This window comes from Astatotilapia calliptera, chromosome 12 (assembly GCF_964374335.1).
Source record: "Astatotilapia calliptera chromosome 12, fAstCal68.1, whole genome shotgun sequence".
In the NCBI taxonomy this organism is placed as follows: Eukaryota; Metazoa; Chordata; class Actinopteri; order Cichliformes; family Cichlidae; genus Astatotilapia; species Astatotilapia calliptera.
The window spans coordinates 30,397,696-30,420,917 of record NC_137433.1 but is presented as its reverse complement, the minus strand read 5'-3'; the positions used below and the strand labels follow the sequence as shown (position 1 = coordinate 30,420,917).

Here is a 23,222-nt window from a genome sequence, read left to right as displayed (position 1 = left end):
GTTCTTGGGGTTGGCGGGTTACTATCGTCGCTTTGTGCCGGGGTTTGCGCAGCTAACCAGCCCCCTGACCGATCTCACTCGAAAGGGTGCCCCGGATCTGGTCCAGTGGACGGGGCCGTGCCAGGCGGCGTTTGTGCAGGTGAAAAAGGCTCTCTGTGGGGAGCCGCTGCTTCACACTCCTAACTTTTCCCTCCCTTTTGTTCTGCAGACTGACGCCTCGGACAGAGGGCTGGGAGCCGTTTTGTCCCAGCAGGTGAGGGGGGCTGACCGCCCTGTCCTGTACATCAGCCGGAAGCTAGCGGAGCGCGAGCGCCGGTACAGCACCGTGGAGAAGGAGTGCCTGGCCATCCGGTGGGCGGTCGGCTCCCTGCGCTATTACCTCCTGGGACGCTCATTCACCCTCTGTTCGGACCACGCCCCGCTGCAGTGGCTCCACCGCATGAAGGATGCCAACGCCCGGATCACCTGGTGGTATCTGGCGTTGCAGCCCTTTAAGTTCAAGGTGATCCATAGGCCGGGGGCGCAGATGGCGGTGGCCGATTTTCTCTCTCGCTCGCGGGGGGGAGTTGGCTCGGCCGGACGGCTCCCCGGCCTCGAACGGGCGGTGGGGGTGTGTGGCGGAGGCGTGGCCCCGGGCGCAGCTGCAGGGGAGGAGTGCAGCAGAAGGCTCAACAGGGCGGCGCTGCGAGGCCGGTAAGAACAGCTGATGGTGTTTATGTACTGATGATGGCCTCCCTCCGCTGTTTTTATAGTGAGACGGGGAGGGGCGGCCAGAAGAGAGATCAGCTGGGCTCGTGAGCTGTCAGACTGTACGACTGAGTCAGCTGTCAAAACTCAAAACTCAAAGCTTCAATAAATGTGGAAGTTGGCAGTACATACCTGTGTGTGCGTGTGTCTGTGCCTGGTGTATTCCACAATTGGTGACTGCTTTAAATTAAAAACTCCTGATTCTGTACTTTATCTTACTGAACTGAAGCATGTTGGCACTGTGCTCTGTTCAGTGATTATAGTGGGGTTTTGTGTTTCATTAATTCTTTTTTTATGGTGTGTTCTTAATAAAAACTGAATTAAAAATAATTTATTTCTCAGCATGATAGGTTTTGATTTAATAAAACCAAAACCACAAAATCTCGTGAGCATGTAATTGGATGACACATTAGATGTGATCCTTAACAAATGACACGCTTTTACTTATTATACAATTTTTAGATTGTGTTTTTGTTTGTGATTTTAATTAACCATTGAAATTAGAAGTGAACACCCACCAGATGGTGATATGTGGGTGTAAAAAAAAAAAAAACCTTGTCTACTCAAGTAGTGACTTTGGCAGGCAGCCAAGCTCTATTTTAAAGGCGGTACATGTTGAGATGAAATAATATAACTGATTAAAGAGTGAGTTTGGGCTACCACTTTAGCCCATGAGCAAACTAAAAGTGTAAAATAGAGACTGATAGTGAGAAGGTTATAATAGAAGAATGGAATAAAATGGCAAGTATATACTATGATGATTCTCAAGTTCTTTAAGGTTTTTTTTCTTGTTGTTTAAATTGGTTTCCTGCCAAATCTTTACAAAACAGGACCAATTCCTGCAGACAAAGAAAAGAATAGCACAGAAAACAAAAGGTCTCCCTAAACTCATGAAAGAAGTGGACTGCATGTGGAATAAACTGCTTTTAGTGGTGCACACCCACACTGCTTCCTGTGGGACTCACTTTTAACTGGCTTCTTTCTAAAGGTTAAACACAAGCAGCCTCCAACCAGGACATGAGAAGGGAGGGGCAGAAGGGCACACAATGCAGACTCCCTTTATTTTCCTCTTTTAAACCATTTTTTTCCCCTTTTGCTTATGAACATTTAGCTTTATTTGTTTGCACACTCTCCCATCTCTAAATATAATGACACATAGAAAAAGATATTAATGTAACTAGAAAGTGCATTTTCTGAAGAAACTGCAGTGTGAATGCTTGAATCTGAATGTATGCATTGAAATGAAATAATTACTGAATTTAAGTTAAAAATTTTGAATGAGATAAAAAAACCCCCCCGAATTTAACCTGAAAACAAAAGTGCTGAACTGCTAAAAGCTGAAGGTTACACAGAAGAAGAAGTTGGAAAAAAGCTGAAAATGTTTTAATTGTAAATTAGAAAAACCTAAGAAATGAGAAAAGAACATTTAGAGTCAGAAAACATCTGAAAGAATATTAAAAGGTCATATTCTTTGAATCACTGAATGACTAAAATGTGATCCCTCCACTTGGACCCACACAGTTTAAAAAGTTTACATCTCTGAGCTTTGAAAGACAAGATGTTGGAAAAAGAACAACGATGGCGACGTTTTGAGGGTAAAATGATGGCTTTAACACTGTGGACACAGCAGCAGTTGAAAGAGAAGTGCTTAAGATGAATCTTGGCAGAGTGGCAGAGAGAGCTCGTTAAGCAGGCAGGTGTGAGCCTGGTTGCTATAGTGACCGCACCCAAGGGCTCCATACACACGCACACAGACATGCACCTCACTTTTGCTGCTTAAAATGAACAGAAAAGTCAGGCCGAAACAAATCGTTCCCAAATGAAAAGTAAAAGTCGTATTGACAAAATTCTTTCACTGTGAGCGACAGCAATGTCTAGTCTACCAAATTCTCAGTTTTCATGTCTGTGGAGTTTATTATATGGACGTGGTGACAGTGGAAAGACACCATGCTCTTCTGATTTTCAAACGAACCTTTTGAGCCATTTTAACATTAGAGTCTATGGAAGAGTTGGAGGGAGGAGGCTGTGCATTGGTGACATTTATGAAAGAACCATAACACCTAGTACAATAGTAAACACATTGGATGAAAGAGGACAGCCATGGCTACGTTTTGAGGGTAAAATCATACCTGTAGAGCAAACGCTGCGGACACAGCAGCAGTTTTAAAAAAGATTTTAAGATTATTTTTTTTGCTCCTCTCACTCTAGCAGTTGAGCTGCCTCACTCTAGCCCCAACATTCCGTCCCATACACACCCATTATAAACTCTGAAACGGGTGAAAAAACATCATGAAACTTAAACTGGAACTGAAGAAAAAGTATAATAGATATTGAAAAGATAAATGCAAGTTGAATAGTTGAATGTCTTGTCTTCGTTTTAAAGTTTGAATGGTGGCTCTATGTCAATGTATGTGGAAGTAGTAAGAGTTTAAAAATGAGTAAGTTGAATGAGGATTTGAAGGGTCTCCCCATTGAAATACATTATAAATTTTTGTTGAATAAAGTTGAATAAAATTAAAAATATAAATGTTAAAAATATGAAAAATGGAAGCAGTGTTGTCCAAAAGAATAGGAATCTAACGGTGTTGGAATGGTTTTTCTAAGTTGAACGGTTTTGAAGGAGTAGGATTACAAAAAACGTACGGAATACAGAATAAAATATAATAATAATAATAATAATAAAGATTACAACAACAATACTGTGAATGCTTTTCAAGCATTCACACTAATTACCCCTCGAGATTCTATAAATAAAGCTGATAAGAGAGTACACTATGACACAGATCATAACAAAACCACATAAATGATCAATTGTCGCAAAAAAAAAAATACTGTTTAAAAAATTATCATAATCAGTAATGATTTAGGCAAGAGTGTTTGATAGCAATGCGGGACATTCTGTCATTGTCACTGTCCCTCGGGCTATAGCACACTGGCACATACTGATCAAAGTGGAAACCTCTGAAAGCATGATTTTTTTTTTCTTCAGCCTCAACAAGGAGAACTTATTTTACCTTTTCCCAAACTATATTTTACATATATCACTGAACTTTTTAAAGTCTACCTAAAAGAGATATTATTTTTTATTTTTTGAGGTCATCCAGTTTGAGAACAATTTGTAAACAGTCTCAGCGGACTAATGCATCCATCAAAATCATTGCTACCTGTTGTCGCACCTCAATCATTTTGAGGGATTCACTTATTCATACATACAGATTCATAAAGAGGTCATACCTATGAATAAATTCAAGACATCATGGTTTGGCATACTAATAATGACCTCGGTTGCCTGTCACCAGGTGATACACGTCAAATAGTTGCAGTGTTTGCCGTCTATCCCTAAAGCACTTTCCCTACTTTCATGCATTTTTTGCTTCTCCACTCACAATATTTTGGTCAGTAGCACTTACTGTATCATTTGAAGTAGTGTATTAGCATAGGCAGTACATCTAAAGCATGCTAGAATCAATTTACTTGATTAAAGGCTTTATTTAGCTGAAAAAAGTGATAATAAAAAAAAATGACTCTCTCTCCCACAAGTTACACTGAGATGTTTTCAATTATAACCCACATAATTACCCTTCAAACTGACGTTCATTTAATTAGCATCACTGTTAGTTGTGGCTCTTTGCTACTGCAAGGGAGTTTTTAACCTACTTCTTGTTCTCTCCTGTGTCCACTGTGCAGATACACATTAACATCAGACTCCCCGCTGTGTAGCTCACCTTTGGGTAATTTAGCTTGATAAAATATTGTTGTTGTTGCTCTTTGGACTTGCTGACTGTGCAGCGTTAAGCCAGGAAGGATTCTTTGGCTCATTTAAGAAATTGATAGTACAGTTACATATTATCAGACTCAATAAAACAACTGAATATGTAAAATCACAAGAAAATGAATTGCTAAGTTCTCTTAAGTGCCAAGGAATGGTGCTTCACAATGCTTCCACAATGATATATCAAATCAATTAAAACTATTTGAAAAATGCTGTAAGTTTTTGGTTTTTTTTAGTAGCTGTTCCCTTAGATGGTCTTTTTTTCAGCAATTTGTGGCTGCTGTATGCTGAAATAGTTGCATCAGCTGCTGTAGTTTGCAAACTGTATTATTTCCTGAATGCACAACCATTCCAGACGTTCAGACAGGTAATGTTGTTGTACCTTTTCCCACCCCTTCCCCTTCTTTTTTGGCCCAGCATTACAGTCATTAAACTTCATTACAGGGACACTCGGTGCTTACACAGAAGTGTATTCATGTGTGTGTACTTGGGGGGTGGATGGGGGGGTCAGAGTGAAGGATGGGGTGCCACTTGCACTTTACTGTAGTCAGCACACACACACATTCATATTAATGCATTTGCAGGAAAAACAAACAAACAAAACGAGCACACTAACGCTTGCCGCATTGTTTGCAAGTGTGTGTTTACTGTGCTACGTGTATTTGAGTAAGGTGCAGGTCAACTAACTGGTAATCTTTGGGTCGCTGATCTTTGGACTTTGCATGTGTATTGAAATGGCTAGAAATGTCCTTGTCAGTGAGAGAGTAGCTGTTATGACACAACACATCTTCTAGAAGTTAAAAAACCCAAATGGTTCAAATTAGACAGAAGCTCATGACCATGTGCCACACCCCAAGTAAATAAAGTCTATATATGTGTATACATACACTTTAAATATGCACTTGCACCTTACCAATCCAGGTAGTCTCTAGGAATAAACTATGGCCAGACACTACCTGGACCTTCATAGAATTTCCATCACGAGACATAACAAAGAAAAACTAATGCAGGAGCTTTTTGGCTTCATAAATGAGCCTTATGTTTACTACTCTTTGTAAACACATTTTTTTGTTTCGTTTTATTGATATGTTCCCCTACTCATTGTAGCCATTGCTAGTGTTTATTGCCCTCATCTTTAATTTAGGTTTGATAAGTACTGTGGACCAAAAGTATATAATTATCTGACATCTTTATCTTTGGAGCGTATTTTTTTAGATCCTTAGATTTAGATTACGGTTTTGTTCTTTTAAAGACAGACACATAGTCACAGATAAATGTGTAAATATGGCAACAACAAAAAAAGCTCACAGGCACATATGCACACCTAAAGCACTCTTTTCAATCACACGTTGCTCTTTCTAACGTCTCACCTTTTCCTGTATGTGACGAAGGCAGTGATCGGTCTCACTTGTCACTACAGTGTCTCACCTGCAGGTGTGATGATGTCACTTACAAGTAACAGCTGTTTGATTATTAAGTGAAGCTCAGTGCATGTTAGTGTGTCAGGCTAGTTGTTAACGCTTCTCTCGCGTTGATCGTTTCAGTCCAGTTATTGTAGACGTGGAAACTAACTTGAAACCTCACAGCATTTCTCCCATTTGTACGAACAAATATCACTATGTTAAGATGTATTTATTTATATAATTTTTTTGTGTATATATTATTATTTTTAATGTACTAACATAAAAAAATAAACTGAATAAAGAACAAACAACTGAAACAAAGTGAGAGGCTGATGAAGGTAGTCCACGTGTTTATGTGCATTTATGTCTGATTGTGTGTGAGTTGGGATGTGACACTGAGCAGACAGTGGCAGTGGAATGAATGTATAAGTGACTGATTAGCATAAAGGCTCAGGAAACCAGCCGTCTCTACCTTTATTGCTTCACTCTGCATTCATTTCACTCCAACAGAAACCCGTGTGCACCCAAATATAAACAAACATTAATAACCCAAAGGCTTTTTCACCCTTATTTTAATAATGCCATACTCTGTAATTCTTCACAACAATATTTATTCTTGAACAGAGAGCGTGAGTAAAAAGTTTGTATTTCGAGATGCCAAATTTTATGTGTGGGGGATGGGCAACGTATGAAGCTGAAGTTCTTCAGTGTGGAAAGGAAAGGAAAGGAAAGGAAAGGAAATATTGCATACAGCCAAGAAATGTTCTGGCATTACAAAGAAAAGATCCAAGCAATGATCGATATGTCGACATTAATTTTGTTATCCATGTTTCTCTTTGGAATCAAGCCTAATTTAATAGACCTATACAACAAGATCAACCTTTGAGGCAGCCAGACAGACAACTGTCAACACACAATAACTGCTCTTTTTGTCCAATATTTTGAATATAAGTCAGTGTATTACTAGCTTTTTGTTTGACTCATATTATTATTTGGTTAAACATCTCATAGGCAACAGTGTATAAGTAAAGTATGTTGTTTAAAATTTGGCAAAAAGCTTAGGTTTTGAACTATGACATCGTAAAACTATGATTTCATTTAGGTTTTCTAAATGGGCATCTACTTTTTACCAATATGCTCTTAATCCTTAAATACTGTTGAGGTCAAATATGACCTTTTTTAAACATTTGACAGCAGTACAATATCCTAAATGTCATTCTTTTTGTCTTAAAATTGGTTACTTTTCCAAAAGTGACCCAAAAAACAGAAAAATCTAGATATTTTAAAATTGGTGAATTAATTAAGGATTAATTAATGTTTCCTTAATAATGTCTAAATAGACATTTAGTTCTAAATTCAACACAAACACTTATTATGAGGGAAATCTGGGCCTGGGGTAACAACACTGTGAAGGAATAAAATATGAAAAGTATGTAAGAGTTAAAAGAAACAAGTAACAATGCAGCTGACTTTGGAAAACACTGAATGATTTAAGCAAATCATGATTCAGTTATTTAATGTGTGCACACTGTTTTGCGGAAGTTTGGGTTTGTGTGAAACCGTTTCCTTTACTATTGCTGTTTTATTTCATGATGGACTAGAAGGAAGTAATATTATACCCACTATTTGGTTGTCATTCTAATTAAAGTGAGTCTCAGCATGCCTTGTAAAGTAAAGCCTATACCTTCTGTATTCACTGATAATCCAAAGCCAATATTCAGTGTTTGTTACTTGGAGTTCATTAAACTGGAGCTAAGAAAAAGCTACGCACTCAGATCATATCAACCCGAAAAACAAGATAATCACTTCCCCAGCCTTTATAGCCTTTATCTACAGAAGCTCCTTTTGTCTTTTATTGCTTGAGTCTGTATTAGCAGAGCTAAACCACATCCTCAAAACTTGGCCACATGCTGTATATACATTTATTCCCTTGCTCAAGTCACATTCCCTTCGATTCACTGTTTTCTTTTTTCTTATTTTAAAGTGCCTCCCAACCTCTTTTTAAACTCAACTTCATCCCACTAACTATCACACCAGCTATCTCATTCTTTCTCTATCTCAGCTCCTGTCACACCTCCTGCCTTCACTCTCCTCCTTCCCCTGTTTCTTTCTCATGTAATCCTATCCTATCTTGCAACAACAAGCTGGTAATCCTACCCTTCGTTTTATGTATGCTCACGCACATACAAAAGGAAGGAGACACACAAACACATGCACATGACACATCCTTGCGTGCTGGCACAAAGGACAAATACTCAGTTAGATACTGTCACAACAACACAAAAACGCTCCCACCTACGCGCAAAATCACACATAGTATGCACGCGCTAACAGAAAAATGCACACACAGCACAAATGCAGCGTTATTGTGTTGTCAAGTCATCAGATATACTTGGAAGAAACATGATTTCTGATTGGCTCTGAGCCCGGTGGAGTGAGAAACAGGAAACTAGCTAACATTAATTAAGGTAATCGGAGATCGGTCAAGCCGCATAAAAGGCTGTGCTTGTTTAAGAGTGTGTGTATGAAGTGGTAAACCTTTAGCTCAAATATCATTCCTCTTGTTTAAAAACAATTAGGGCATTGACCTATTCGGGTTTCTTCTTGTTTATTCAAAACTTCACAGGCCTCTCGAGAGTGTCAGTAAATTGTTTTTCTGGATGATCAAAAGTATTATGAATACAGATCTATATTGTACAATTTGGTAAATATTTAAAGGTAATAAAATTGTATGGATTACTGCATCTTACAAAGCCATTTTCTTACTAAGTGTTAGATGGGGCGATCAATACTTCTCTCATATGTGTGTGATCATCATCGGGCTGGAGCAAGAAATGATGAGGCAGGTTTAGCTGCATCTAAAATGTTTAATCTGTCGTCAGGCAGAAATGCCTTTAAATCCTTTTAATGATGTGAACTGCGAAAACAGACACGACATGAAACAAGTTTGTCTTTTGGCTCATAGAGAAATGTTTGCTCAGGAAGGGTTTTATTAGTAATCTATGAATATCTGCAAATATTAATAGAATTTATTGGAAAGCATGTGAGTATTTGTCGACTTAAAAATCAACTTTATGACTTGTTACTGTAGATATGAGAGATGAAACGAGACAGAGAGACAAAGATATACTAGGCTATATCCTCCCAACCCACACACACAGACTTAAATTATTAACACTAAGGATCTGAGAGAGAAAATTAAGGTTAGCCATTGGTTCTGTTAAATGATTCAAAAGCAATTTATTTCTCTTTTGTAGTGAGACTAAGAGAGAGGCAGGGATAGCTGTCTTGTCCTCCATTTGAACTGAAAACTAACTGATTTAAGAGATAAAAGTTAAGTGTTAAAACTCTTCCACCAGAATGTACTGGGTGTAGAACTGATTCTATCCTTTATTTCTGTTTTCCTGCTATAGAAGTATAAAAATTGCATACGTAAAATCACTTGTATGTCATATATGTGTATTTTGGAGTCATGTTGTTTGGATATGAAGACTTTTATGTTTCAAAGAAATTTAAATGTAGAAAGCTTTTCATTAGTGTTTTAGTGTCATTTTGGAAAGCTGCAAAACTGGCTGTACAACAAAGGTCTGAAAAATCTCTCCAACTACTTTCTTTCCATATCTGGATCAGCGTTATTCTGGATTCTGAAAGTCTTAAATTCGCTGTCCTCTAACTTCTAATTTCAACACACCACACCTCACACGCATCACATATCTATCAACCTCAATAATACAGGGCATGCAGGCATGTAACTTGAACATTTATGAGTATAGGACCATGCATTCTTAATACACAGATATATCTATTTTGAATGTGGGATTTCCTGCATTTATTAAATACTCTGCTGTCTCTCTCAGAACATATGGTGAGGAAGGCAGTTGGAGCTGGAAGGTCACTGACAATCACAAAAAAGGTTTTACTTCACAGCTTAGAAGAAAAGGTCAGTGGAAGGGATGCGATTTCAGCTCCAAAACTTGACCAAAGGAAACAATTTTTCAAGCTTTTGGGCTTATACAGGTTTGAGTTACACATACTAGATATTATTTCATGTTAGCATTTGCAGTTTTAACTCTACTAAAGAGTTTATTTAATCAGATATTATTTAAATTACTGTACTGTAAGACTACTTATTAACTTACAATGACACATTAATGGGCAGGGTTAATGTAAATAGCTGATGTAGCTTTAGGCTTAGCATACTTTAAGCAGCTTTCAGTCAGTCATTACACAGCAAACATGAAGCTTAGTTCCAGGGCTTAAAAGTAGACAGAAGTCACATTATCATTTATCTATCCATTTTCATCTCCCTCTCTCTTTCATTGCTATAGTTTTGAGGGGGAAAAGCCATTATCATCTATCCATGTCTGCTTCTATTTCCATGTCTGTCTCATTTCATCATTTTTCCCTCTTCCCCGATATTCCCATGGCTTGGACTGAAATCCCATTTATTCATACATCTATCTTTTTTCCCCTACACTATTTCACTCTTGTTCTCCGACAAACCATTTGGGTCTTTTTCGTCCTATGGCTGAAAAGGATGTTATCTATTTCTCTATGTGCGCCTCCACCTTTCTATCCATCTTTAACTCTTTTTACACAGTGGAATTGAAAACGGTTTTATGATGGCAGCTTTGTCACTTGTGATGTCCTTGTTTTTGAAAGAAAAGCACATTGGTTTATATATTTAGCATAACATTTAACTATTCAGAAATGCTATAAACACATATAAAGATAAAGAAGATTAATACAATTACCGATGCCTTTTTAAATTTTAGTGCAATACGTACAATAGGCACACACATTCCCATTTTCAGCCACCATCACTTTTGTGCTCTACTCACACATTAGTGTTAAGTAATGCAAGTTTATTGTGTTAAAATTCAAATGGATAATTAAAAAAAAGAAAAACCTGCTGCAGCTCTTTTAGCACAGCTGACAACTGTTGAGCTGTTAACCCATGCTTGTTTTCTCTGTTACCGGAGGGCTTGTTTTACTAAAGGACAAGATGTACATGTAACAATACATGTGTGGTTTTTTTCCCCCTTTTAATTAGTGTTTGTGTGCAAGGCACTGTGTGATCACTTGTTTCAGGGCATCGTCTCAATAATTCACAATCTTCTCTTGTCCAGAGGCAGCATGCGTTACATCCGCTCTCTATTCAACAACTTGTGCATGTGTTTTTGCATGAACGTCTACTTTCAGCTCTGTGGAGTATATATGCATATGCATCAAAGTGTATGGTTACCTATATGCGCATGCCTCTTTGAGTTTGTGAGCCTAATAGTGTGTCTGACAGCATTGTATTACATAACCCTTAATTATAACTCGGGAGAAAATGTGACAGCTTGTGACCTAATCCTTAATACAAGCATTACATTTGCACAATTCCAAGAGAAATGTGCATGTGCAAGTGTCAGGGTGTGTAATTTGACTATACCAATTAAACTAAATGTGACAGTGCTGCAAACAAATACTTCAGATTGGAAATGTGATGACTTGATAAAGACACAATGGTGTTGGCTTTCCAGTGAGTGTTCATGTCCCAGTGCAATATGGGAAGTGGCAAACAGAAGTGTGTGTGGTTCTTTAATTGTGTTGAATGACAGATCTATTACTGCAAAGGAGTCCATTATTATCAACATTAAGAGGCCTAGCGGAAGCACGCAGACATTCACGCAATCCCTATCATGCTGTGTGATTAAAGCTGACTAACGTGGTTAATGTGTATGAGAGTGTGTGTGTGTGTGTGTGTGTGTGTGTGTGTGTAAGCGTGCATATGCTCAAAAAGGAGTACAAAAGCTGCCACTTGGCTTTCAAGGCACTTGCTAATATGGCTTGTAAAAGCTTTTCATCTCATTTCTCTACATGTGCACCTCTTCTATCTCTCTCTCTCTCACACTCACACACACACACACATATATGTAATATTGTGCCTATGTCTAGACTAATGAGCCAGCTGAATCACATAGAAGTAGACTTACCCACCATCTTCACACACATGCATAATGACGACTTACCCTCTCTTTACACTTTTATCCAGACTTTTAACATTCCATCTCTTAACTCTAACACTTTAGCTTTCATCATTATCCCGCTATCCTTCCTCCTTTTTTTTGCCCATCCATCGTATTTCTTCACAATTGGTCTTCCAAAATCCACTTTTCAGCTGAGGTTGGAAATCTACTTTTCAGCAGCAGCTTTCTCGCTGCAGAAAAGTAGCAAAAGAGCTGCTTCTCTCTTGTTGAGCTGGGAGAACTTGAGAGAGAAGCAAAGAGTGAGATGGAAAAAAAGAGAGAATGAGGAATCTGGTGCGTACTGCTGTGATTTCCCAGCACTGTTATTGGACAAAAGGCCCGCTGTCTCCCTTTTGGATAGCAGCAAATAAGCTGATTAACGCAATGCTACCAGATAAACTGCCAACAGTGGCCCATATACTGTATCACACTGTAAGGAGGAGGCAAGTGTTGAGAATCATTTGGTTAAATCATGCTGCTGATTGGTCACAGACACCACTCTTAAATCAAACGCAAACAGTCTCTTGTTACTGAAGCATTTGTATCAGTGCTTTCACTATCCTGCCTCTCTACTATATCTTGGCGCTGCTACATCACTTTGGGTGCAATAATTCAGAGTGACATCCATCAAGAGCCTGTAGTCATCTACAGCGATTAGATGCAACACTCGTCTCCAGCCTATAGCCTGTCAATCAGACGTAAGGCAGCATGGGCCTGTAGTAAATCAGAAGAAATATACAACAGAGTGATTTGTAGAAAAATATATGTAGGGACAAATTATACAATATATCTGTAACGGTGGACCCAAGAAATACCAGCCGGAGCGACTTTTGACAGTGCAGAACTTTTTATTAAGCTCGGGTTGTAGTGGACACATATACTCCGCGCTCTCTTTCTCTGCTGTCACGTTCCTTCTCCGTCTGTCACTGCCAACACATAAAGAGACACAATCACTGTCAGATCCCAGCACACCTGTTCACCCCGCCCCTGCGCCGCCCCGGGAGCTCACTGCGTCACGCCTCCTCTGCAGCTGGCCAAGGACCACACCCACGCCACAATATCCTAACCTAAAATACTGTTTTTCAAATGCAACCATGTCAACTAAAAGCAGTCACCATGGTGAGTCATTATTAACCCTGCGTGATCTACAGGATATGTCACGGCAAGCATATTTTTTTCCCTTAAGTTGGCAACAGTGGGTCCACCTTTTTGGGTGGACATCAGGCTTGATCACTTCCCCTCACACCTGGCCTGCATTGCCTTGTCGAGCTGGCTGTTCCTGGTTCCTCTTCTGTGAATAATTCCTTTTCTTCTCCGGTTCATCTCACCTGCTTCCAGCTCAGTTCCACGCCTCCAGTTTGTCTTCTCCGTTGAGCGTCTGCACTGCCTGCAAAGCGCTTCAGCCCTATTTTGGATCCTGTAAATCACATCTTGCCTGCCCACTCTCCACCATTGCCATGTATCTGTTCTCTGGAATGAGAACAGGTAAATGCCCCCCTCCCCGCCGGCACTGAAAAAAGTAACTGTATCATCCTCCATCTTTACCTACAGCTTGGAACCCCCCTATTAACTTTCCTTTCTCCTTCTTTCCAGAAACCCTAACCAGACCCTGAGTTTCCTTGCTTTTTTTTTCTGACTGTCACATTGTTAAATAAACTTTCTGTTAACTGCTGAGCAATTTTCCTTACTCTGAGTTTTGAGTCCTGACTTCCTGGCATCACGGCAGGATAATAATAAATGTAACAGTGTTGACACAATTTTTTTTTAAACTGTTGTGCCTAATAAAAGAAAGAGTTATAATTCCACAACAAAAGGGTCATTCAACTCTATGTGCTCCAAAGATCTGATATGAAAAAAAACTGTGGAATGGGGGAGCCTTTGATCACACTGTTTTAGCAAGAAAAGTTTTTCCAGTCCGCACGTCTCTTTTCCCACCACAAGTCAAAACCTTTTTTTAAACAGCATGAGTAAGACTGTTCTTAAAAACGTTAACATATCTTTATTGCTGCATCAGTATTGACAAAGTTCCCCCTTACTTCAATAGTGGCAAAAAAGTAAAGTAAAATGAACAATGATTCTTCTGTAAGCCTAACCACGCCTTAATCATACTCTTACAAAATGAAAAAAAAACAATTTTTCTTTCTACCAGTGATCTGTGTCAGCTTTAAGGGCAGGAGTTGCGTTTGTGCGGCTTTGGGCAGTTTGCCCGTTCCTCTAAACCAGCGGTCCCCAACCCCGTTAACTCAGTTTTCCTGAGTCTTTTCACGTGTGTTATGAATAAATCTTCTTTTTTTCGGTACCGATACTAGTTTTATTTTGTTGTATTTATCCACGACACCTTAAAGGCTGGTCCGTGAAAATATTGTCGGGCATAAACCGGTCCGTGGCGCAAAAAAGGTTGGGGACCTCTGCTCTAAACCATTAGGAATGAATACCATTAAGTATTCAACAATCTCTATTTACATAAATGATGTTCTGATTTATACTGGCCACATAAATGCTGTATATCTAACCTTTGAAATATCAAGTAAAGTCATTGTGCAATTGAATTTACACAGGTTCAGTGATAATAGTTCGTTCCATGAACCGTAAAGACCTCTTGCTCATCTAAAAGTGGAGAATCAGCAGCAAACACATTCATACATCAATCAGTGTATGACATAATCTGACAAGCAACTGTCCCCGTTTGCAAGATATGGAAATACTCAATGTGACACGCAAGCTTCAAGCAGCCTCATGAATGCTTAATAGCAGAGCAAAGAGAAATATAAATGCTAAACTATGTAATGTAGAAATTTTAGGTTTGTGTTAATCAGTGATGCCGGTAACGCGTTGCTTAGTAACGCGTTACTCCGAATATGACCACTTTTTCAGTAACGACTAATCTAACGCGTTACTATTTCCATAACAGTAGTCAGATTAAAGTTACTTGTCCAAACCACTGTGCGTTACTATTTTTTTAAGCAAAAAGATTTGGTTTCTTCTTTTCGTCTCAGCGGATGACAAACGCATACGTGTCGTGAAACGTCACATAAGCAACAGGTCAAGTTTCCCGCTCACAAGCAGCCAGCGACGTAAAAAAGTGTAAACAACAATGGAGGGAGAGAGATGTTCGTTCTTTAGCTGGAAATATGGTCACTATTTTGAGTTTCTGTCAACTAAAGATTTAAATATTAAGGTTCGTTGTACACTCTGTGTTGGCGAAAAAGTGTTATCTACCTTCAAAAACACTACGTCAAACTTAAAGAAACATTTGGAGTCGCAGCTCAGCACAGTCAAACTCACAGAGAGAGTCCCACCAAGTGGTCCGAAGCAGAGAGCCGTGACTTCCGCAGAAGGTCCTACACCCCCCAAACAACAAAAGTTGGACTTTGGTGCAAAACCAGTAAGTGATGAAGAATTGAAGAAGTTGGTCGCGCAGTATATTGTAGAAGAAATGCTACCTATAAACACTGTTGACTCGCCCTCGTTTCGTGCCATAATAAAAAAGATCCCTACTTCTGTTAATGCCGAGCTGCCTCACCGAACGACTTTTACTTCTTACTTGGAGAAGGAGTTTACAGAAATGGAGAGAAATTTGAAGGCCACACTGAATGAGATTGACTTTGTTTCAACTACCGCGGATATTTGGACTGCTAACAACAGAAGCTATATGGGAGTAATGCTCCACTGGATCAGTAGAACCACATTAGAGCGTCACAAGGTTGCATTAGCATGTAGGCGAATTCGTGGTAGACACACGTATGATGTCATTGGTACAGAAATCGAAAACATCCACTCCTCTTATGGATTACTCAACAAAGTAGTTGCAACAGTTACTGATAATGGATCCAACTTTGTTAAGGCGTTTCAAGTTTATCATCCTGTCACGGAGTCCGATGATGAGACGGAGGAGGAAGAGTCCAGCCCCAAAGACGATGATGTCACTTTTTCTGATCTGTCAGAAATCCTCTCAGCTGAGAATGAAAGTGATGGTCAGCTGTCTCTTCCCCCGCACCGCAGGTGTGCTTCGCACACCATCAACATAATTTGCACACGTGATGTGGAGAAACATTTAACAACCAATGCAGAGAGCAGGGCTGTGTATAGGAGCAGCACAGCAAAATGCACAGCTCTTTGGACCAAATCGAGTAGATCTACACTTGCATCAGAAACAGTGGAAGAAATCAGCAAAAGAAAGCTCCTAATACCAACAGCCACAAGGTGGAATTCCTTTTTTGATGCTGTAAAGAGAATTGCAGAAATCCCCATGGGTGAGCTGAATACTCTGTGCACAAAGCTAGGACTGAAGTGCTTCAAAGATCAAGAATACCAGTTCCTGCATGAGTACTGCATGGCCATGAAACCTCTGACTGCAGCACTGGACATTTTACAAGGCGACTGTCCATATGGAACTTTACTACCAACACTTGAAGTTCTGATGCAGAAGACCCAGGCTGTGAAAGATGACCTCTCCAGGATGACTGCAGGCCTTCCAGATGCCATTGTACAGGTACGCTCTATCTTGAAATTAGTCAGAGTTTTTGCTTCATACAATTCACAAACATGGAACAGAATATTAATTATCATTGAAAAATAAGATTAAAACAATTAAAATGTTTACAAGTAACCTAAAACAAAATAAATCCATAATACTGATCTCATATTAGGCATGGTTTGCAAATAATTCAATAACATAATAAATTGTAGGCATAAAAATATCAATTATGTTTTTTAGGCTATTCAGACTCGTTTCGCCGGTGTGCTGGATGACAAAGATGCCCTTCTTGCAGCTGCCAGTTGTCCAAAATTCAAACTCCGATGGCTGAGAGATGCAGGAAGGAGGGAGCGAGTAAAACAGCTTCTGACAGCAGAGTGTTGCACCACTGCTCCTCTGGTAAAAAACCCTGCCAGTGTGCCCAGTGTTACTACATCTAGCAGCCAAGGTGAGATGGACTTTTTCACTTTTGAGGCAGAGCCAGAGGAGGAGACCTATTCTGCAGAAAAAGAAGTCATGGACTACCTGATGTCAGGCTACGACCTTCAGATTCTGCATAAATTTTCAAGCATAAAGACAATTTTTTTAAAGTATAACACTCCAACCCCATCAAGTGCTCCTGTGGAGCGACTTTTTAGTCTGGGAGGTTTGGTGCTCACGCCTAAAAGAAATCGACTTTCTGACAAAAGGTTTGAGAAGCTTCTGTTAATGAGGTACAACCACTGGTTTACTCGCTCCACTCTACTGTTTCCCCCATAACATGCGATGACAACATATACTGAAAAAACAGAGAATGGGGAATCCAATTTAAATAACTATTTACAAGTAATTGAATTAAGTTTATCAAAGTCACTTAATAAACTTATTAAAGTTTTCAAGTTGATTAACTTAAAACAATTACCTGCAAGGAAGTAAGGCAATTTAAGTTGGACCTGCAGTCTCTTTTTTTTTTTTCATAAGATTAGTCCAAAGTTACAAAAGCGGACAATAGTGCTTACATGTGGATGGTATAAAAAGTATCTTAAGGGAAGTCAAGAAAGACTCTTTGTTTGTTTGTTTGTTTGTTTTTTTATAAAAAGTATTTATGTTAAGTGAAGTAACAAGACTGTCTTTATTTTCATACAAACAAGTATTTCTGTCAGGAAAAAAGTTTTAAGTTCAACTTCAAATGTCAGGAGATATATTGTTGACATTACTGTTAAAATACACTTCCAATAAAGTGAGTATTGGCAAAATCGGTTGATGTTTTTATGTTGAGGCAGTGGGGAGTGTTATTGGCAGCTTCTGAAAGTAACTAATAAAGTAACTAGTAATCTAACTTAGTTACTTTAAAAATAAAGTAATCAGTAAAGTAACTAAGTTACTTTTGGAAGGAGTAATCAGTAGTCCGTAATATATTACTTTTTCAAAGTAACTGTGGCAACACTGGTGTTAATACACTCTAGTAACATTACATTCATTCCGATTACTTGTTAGAAGGTACTACAACTTTGAACACTTGTATGGTTAAATGTGATATGACTGTATGTCATAGATGGGAGTTTTTCTGTAAAATGAAAGAAAATAAAGTTTTGCTCTTTATGTTGAAGCTTGGCAATTCAGTGGTAATAGTGGAGTAATAATAATACGTCCACACAGGTCACAGGTCACAGTACGTAATATTTACAAAGCAGAATGATGGGTACATAAGAATAAGTCCCACATTATAGTATGGTAACATGATCCTAATATCGTTTATTTATTTATATAGCACATTTATATACAACAAAAGTGCTGGCCAAAGTGCTGTACAAGATAAAATTACACAATAAAATTAATGTAACAGAAATAGCATCATTATCAAATAACAAATACCAAGTAGGGCTGCCACGATTAGTCGACTAGTCACGATTACGTCGACTATCAAAATTGTCAACGATTGATTTAATAGTCGACGCGTCGTTTGAAGCTTTGTCAGATCCCAAAAGACACAGGAATAAGTAGTAGTATTTAAGAGTGTAATAACGGACTGAAACAGAAGATGGCAGCACTGCATGTACAAGGATGCCAGCTGCTGTTAAACCCCGAAGAAGAAGAAGTAGCTCTGTCTGCTAGTTAGTTTTAATATTACTTTTATTATTCTTACTGGGTCACAAAATAAACGTTTAGCATATTTTCTGTGTAAACTAGATGTGTAAACCTCAAATATCTGCTCAGTTTATCAAGACACTACATATTTTCAAAAGTGCTCTGATGTTTTCGGAGACGTTTGTTACCCACTAGCTCGATAGCTAGCCGGGGGCAAGGCTCACTAGAGCCCAAGAACACCGGACTCCTGGCAAATCGTTTTCAAACCCACCGCCGTCTTTCGCTATTCAGGTTAAACATATATAAGTCACTTAGATAATTTAAAAATTTTATTGTTTGGCTTTTTTTTAGTATTTTATTTGTTCCTGCGTAAATCAGTTTGGCTGAGATTAAAGTTGTAGTTTTTATACAGCTGAATAAACATCAAGCAGACAACTGATTATCAGAAGTGTGAGATGCTCGAGAATATACTCCGGTGTCCTGTTATATTTTAGATAGCAAGGAGTTTATTAAACTCCACCGAAATAATCTGCAAATTTCATTAAAATTTAATAAACTATCGTCTTGTCTTTATTTTTAGTTAGCACATACCTTAAACACTTAAAGCTGTAAGCTAATGATAGTTATGCTGGTGCAGTAAGCTGTACGTTTTATAGTCGGTGACTAGTCGACTATCAAAATAATCGTTTGTGGCAGCCCTAATACCAAGTAACAGATAAATAAGTAAATAGATAAATAACTCTCGTGCTGTGTTGAAAGACAATGAGTAAAAATGTATTGAAGATTGATGGTAGGGGCCTTTCTAATGTAGAGAGGCAAATCATTCCACAATTTAGGCGCTGCGACCGGTCACCTCTATGAACCAGCCTTGACTTTGGTGTAGCCAAGAGCAAAAGGTCACCTGATCTAATAGCGCTAGGGAGCCTATGAGGCTGCTATAAGTCAGACAGATACTCTGGAACCTGTCCATTCAGCGCTTTGTAAGTCACCAATAAAATTTTATATTTAATTTTAATATGCTTAAGCATTAACCAGTATCACCTTATTATCAACAGGTTACTATGTCTTTAACATCTGTTTATAAACATTTTTACTATTTTATATATTGCTAACATTATTGCTAATAGGTTATGCCTCATGTGCATACAGTTGTTATTACAAATAGTTCCTAGATCGTCATTACTCAGCTACACAAATTTCAGTGTAATATTACTCAGCTTTAATCGTTGTCGATAACTTGTTACATCCATATTGTTTCCACCTCATTACCCAACTATTACCACATTATTCCTAAGCTGTGATAGAAAGCGCTAACACCATCTCACTTGTAAACTGCACTTGTATATGCCACGATGCTATCTAGCAGTCTTGGTCCCAATCTTGAGACCCTTCTCCAGCTCAGCCTTTTCAATCTGAGCCCAAGTGTAAGCAGTGAGGACAAAATAGTAGACTTAAAACTGACTGGATGAAGTTGTGGATTATCAGGTTCCACCATGGGGCAGCAGGTAGTTCACTTCCTAACAGGGGAGCATCCAGTCTGCTCTGTCTTTGATAATAGTTTTAGAGCATATTTCACTCACTAGCTAAGGTTATTGTGATTTCTTGTGAAAAACATATGTACACCATTTGATTTTAGTATTTACAGGTATATATAGGTTTATCTTATAATTTGTGGCACCCGTAAGCTGTGATCTGTATTTGAATAAAGGCAACAAATGCTTTGGGAGAGAAGTGGCAAGAACACATCCCTGGGTTTTTAAGAATGTGTGTTCACTCTTCAGCGTGATCCTACACTTTTTTTGTTACTTGCAAAGCTGGGGAGACTTACAATACTCTTTTTGTTGCTTCTTGAACTTTACATTGTAATAGTAACACTCAAGAGCAGACAGTCCACACTGTGCATGCAAAGTAATAGTGGTTTAAGTTAAAACTGACAGCAAACATTCAGGACTTTTTTTGATAATAGAAATGTTGTATAGGAACAAGCAGTTAAGAAGGCCAACAAGTCGATTCGACCTAGGTTTTTCTGAAGAAATCATCACTTTTATTCATTCCATATTATTCCTTTTCCCAACTTTTCTCTCCACAAATCAGTATAAATGATCTTGCTGTCACTAGTTTCTCATGTCAGATTCTTGCATATCTCAGACAGATTCTTTGTCATGCTGTCGTTAGCTCTAAATGGGTTTAATCAGTTTCTCTATTCCCTCTCTTTTTTCTTGAAGGAGCTCTCTTTTTTCCACAAGAGTAAATTTATACAGAATTACCTCCCACTTCACTTCTCGGTTACTGCTTCTCATTCCCTTTCTGGCTCTCACCTCCTTGCTGAGTTTTGTCATGTTGCCATCCAAGATTGTGGAAAATTTTTAGCAACATTTTGAACAGCTGGCAATAGAGAAAGAGTGAATCAGTGCCGTGTTTTCTTGAATTGCTTTTATGCAAATTTAAGTGTAGTGCAATAGGATTACATAATCAAATCATACCAGCAACACATCTATTATCTTTGTAAATGATGCTGCTTCATTTCTGCTTCCCATCTGTCATTTATGTTAGTTTCACAGATTAATTTACCAGTTCTCTTTATTTCCTCATGCTGGCATATCCTTGTAGGGTTTTTATCCTATGTTGTCTTTTTTTAAGGAAATTACATATAATTGACTCGTCTAAAATACAGAACTTATGCAACTTATGCAATAGCATGGGCAGCAAGATGGTGCATGTGAGAATCTTTAATAAAGTTGTGATTTAATTAAGCTCTTTTTTTGTCAACCTGCTAGTTCCCTCGTGCTGTCTGTGTGATGTCCAGGCATGTGAGCACTCTCTCCTTAACCTAAAGCAGAAAGAGACGCTTTAGCTCCTCTTATGGTATTCACTCTTATTCCTCTCCTTTTCCCCTTTCACAGGTTTCACTCTCTGTATTGACTCCCAGTTACCATCCCCCTCCTGTGTGAAAACCACCTCTTCAACACTTATCTAAATCAATTGCTTGATTTAATAAATCCGCACTCAATCCCATATAATTGGATCCATTCCAATTTCTGTGTGTCACATCGTTCATGGAGCCCCTTCTGCACCTCCTGTCTCCCCCTTGTTTTTTGTCCTTATAAAATAAATATTAATTTTAAGGTCTCACTCTCTGTTCCTTTCATTTTATGCCACTGTTTAACAATGAATCTTTGTCAGTTCTTATCTTTCACAAGTGGCCATCCTTCTCATCTCTATGTTCTCTAAAAAAAAAAAAATGTTTTTCCCCCTTATTCTGTCTCAATATTTGCCTATTTCTCTTTCCATTTTCTCTCACTGTTTTGGACCCTTTATTTATTGTTACATATTAAATGTGCTTACACAGTATGGATAAAAGTATTGCACCACACGTCTTAATCTTTAAATTCAGGTCTTTTCAGTCCCATTGCCTCAGCTGAAAATGAAGAACCTAGTCATGCAGTCTGCTTTTACAAACATTTGTGACAGAATGGCTCTCAGGGGCTGGAGCGGGGTAGTGTAACAGGATGCTATCGTTGCAACAAGTCAGGTAGTAAATGGTATTATTGCAAAGTTAAAGCATTAGACGGACAGTGACAAAGTATTTACATTTACAGAAAATGCTGCAGCTCATAGTGTGTAAGTTCCCAGTGCTCTACTGTCTCAGTAACTGCACAGTTCCAAACCCTCTCAAGCATTAACATCTGCACAAAAACTGTGCACTGGGAGCTTCATGCTAAGTGTTTCCATTGCTGAACGGACTGGCAGGATTATGTTTATTATGATTTCTGAGTATTCTTGAAATTATCTCTAAGTCGCTGTGTGCCTATCATTTACAATCCAAACACAAGTTCTCTTGGATAATTTTTGTCCTGTTGAGCTAAACACATTCTGCTAAAATAATTTCTGTGGCATTAAAAACAAAATGATGCAGCATATATATCTACTTTTAGCTTCACCCTTTCCTTTAGAAAGCAGTCTGTCAGTTTCTTTGCTCAAATTAGAAGTTCATTCAACGTGTGCAATATGTTAACATACATAAAAACACATGTACTGCATACACAATCACATTCAGCAAAATGAGCGGTCACTCACAGTTGAATAAAACAGAGATAACTGATTCATGGCCGCTTAAGTGACATTATCCAAGAGCACGAAAAAAGGAAGAGAGTGTGACAAATAGACAGAATATGAGCCAGATGAGAGTAGAAGAGGGGAAGGAGGGATGAGAGTCTGAATGGTGCAGTGATAGAGGAAGGCATGGTGAGAGGTGGAGAGAAGGTCACGAGGTTTTTTGTTTGCGAAATGAATCCTCTCACTGCACGCTTTAATGTAAGAGCTCAGCCACTTATTCAGCCAGGGAAGGAAAGGACATGGAGGAGAGATAAGTAATTATAATTTCAGGATGTACTTTAGAATATTCACTAGTAACCACATCCATTTTTGTAGCAGTTCAAAAGAGCACAACCTGAGCTTTCCAAACAACCTATCTTCTGGATGAGGCTATGCGTAGTGGGTGTAGCAGTTTTGAATACTGTTAAAATTAGACTTCTGTGCTTAAAGATTGTAGCTGAAGTAGCTTCTGTATTCCCACTGGATTAAAATCATATCCCACCAGATTTTCTCCCTTTCACCCCCTGATCGCATTTTCTGTATGACCATGTGACATTGCAGCATGATGCAACATACTGTATGCTGAAATATTAATATAAATGAAGGTTGACTACAACAAATAAGAGTCATGGTTTGCTTAGGTTACT

General features: G+C 38.6%; 2 protein-coding genes across 2 annotated transcripts in view; one reads left to right on the top strand and one right to left on the bottom strand.

Annotated features, from left to right (window-relative positions):
• Positions 1 to 23,222, bottom strand: part of LOC113033269 (transmembrane protein 132C) — a 305,934-nt gene that overhangs the window by 230,560 nt on the left and 52,152 nt on the right. The window lies entirely within an intron of this gene.
• On the top strand, positions 14,806 to 17,172 carry LOC145432346 (uncharacterized). The gene is made up of 2 exons (XM_080309110.1): positions 14,806 to 16,428; positions 16,654 to 17,172. Exons 1-2 carry the CDS (start codon positions 15,031 to 15,033, stop codon positions 17,170 to 17,172), a joined length of 1,917 nt encoding a protein of 638 aa, XP_080165236.1. The 5' UTR covers positions 14,806 to 15,030.

Coding starts and splice junctions, on each gene's coding strand:
- LOC145432346 (XM_080309110.1), top strand. CDS start 15,031: ATGGAGGGAGAGAGATGTTCGTTCTTTAGCTGGAAATATGGTCACTAT. Junction 16,429..16,653: donor TTCCAGATGCCATTGTACAG/GTACGCTCTATC, acceptor TATGTTTTTTAG/GCTATTCAGACTCGTTTCGC.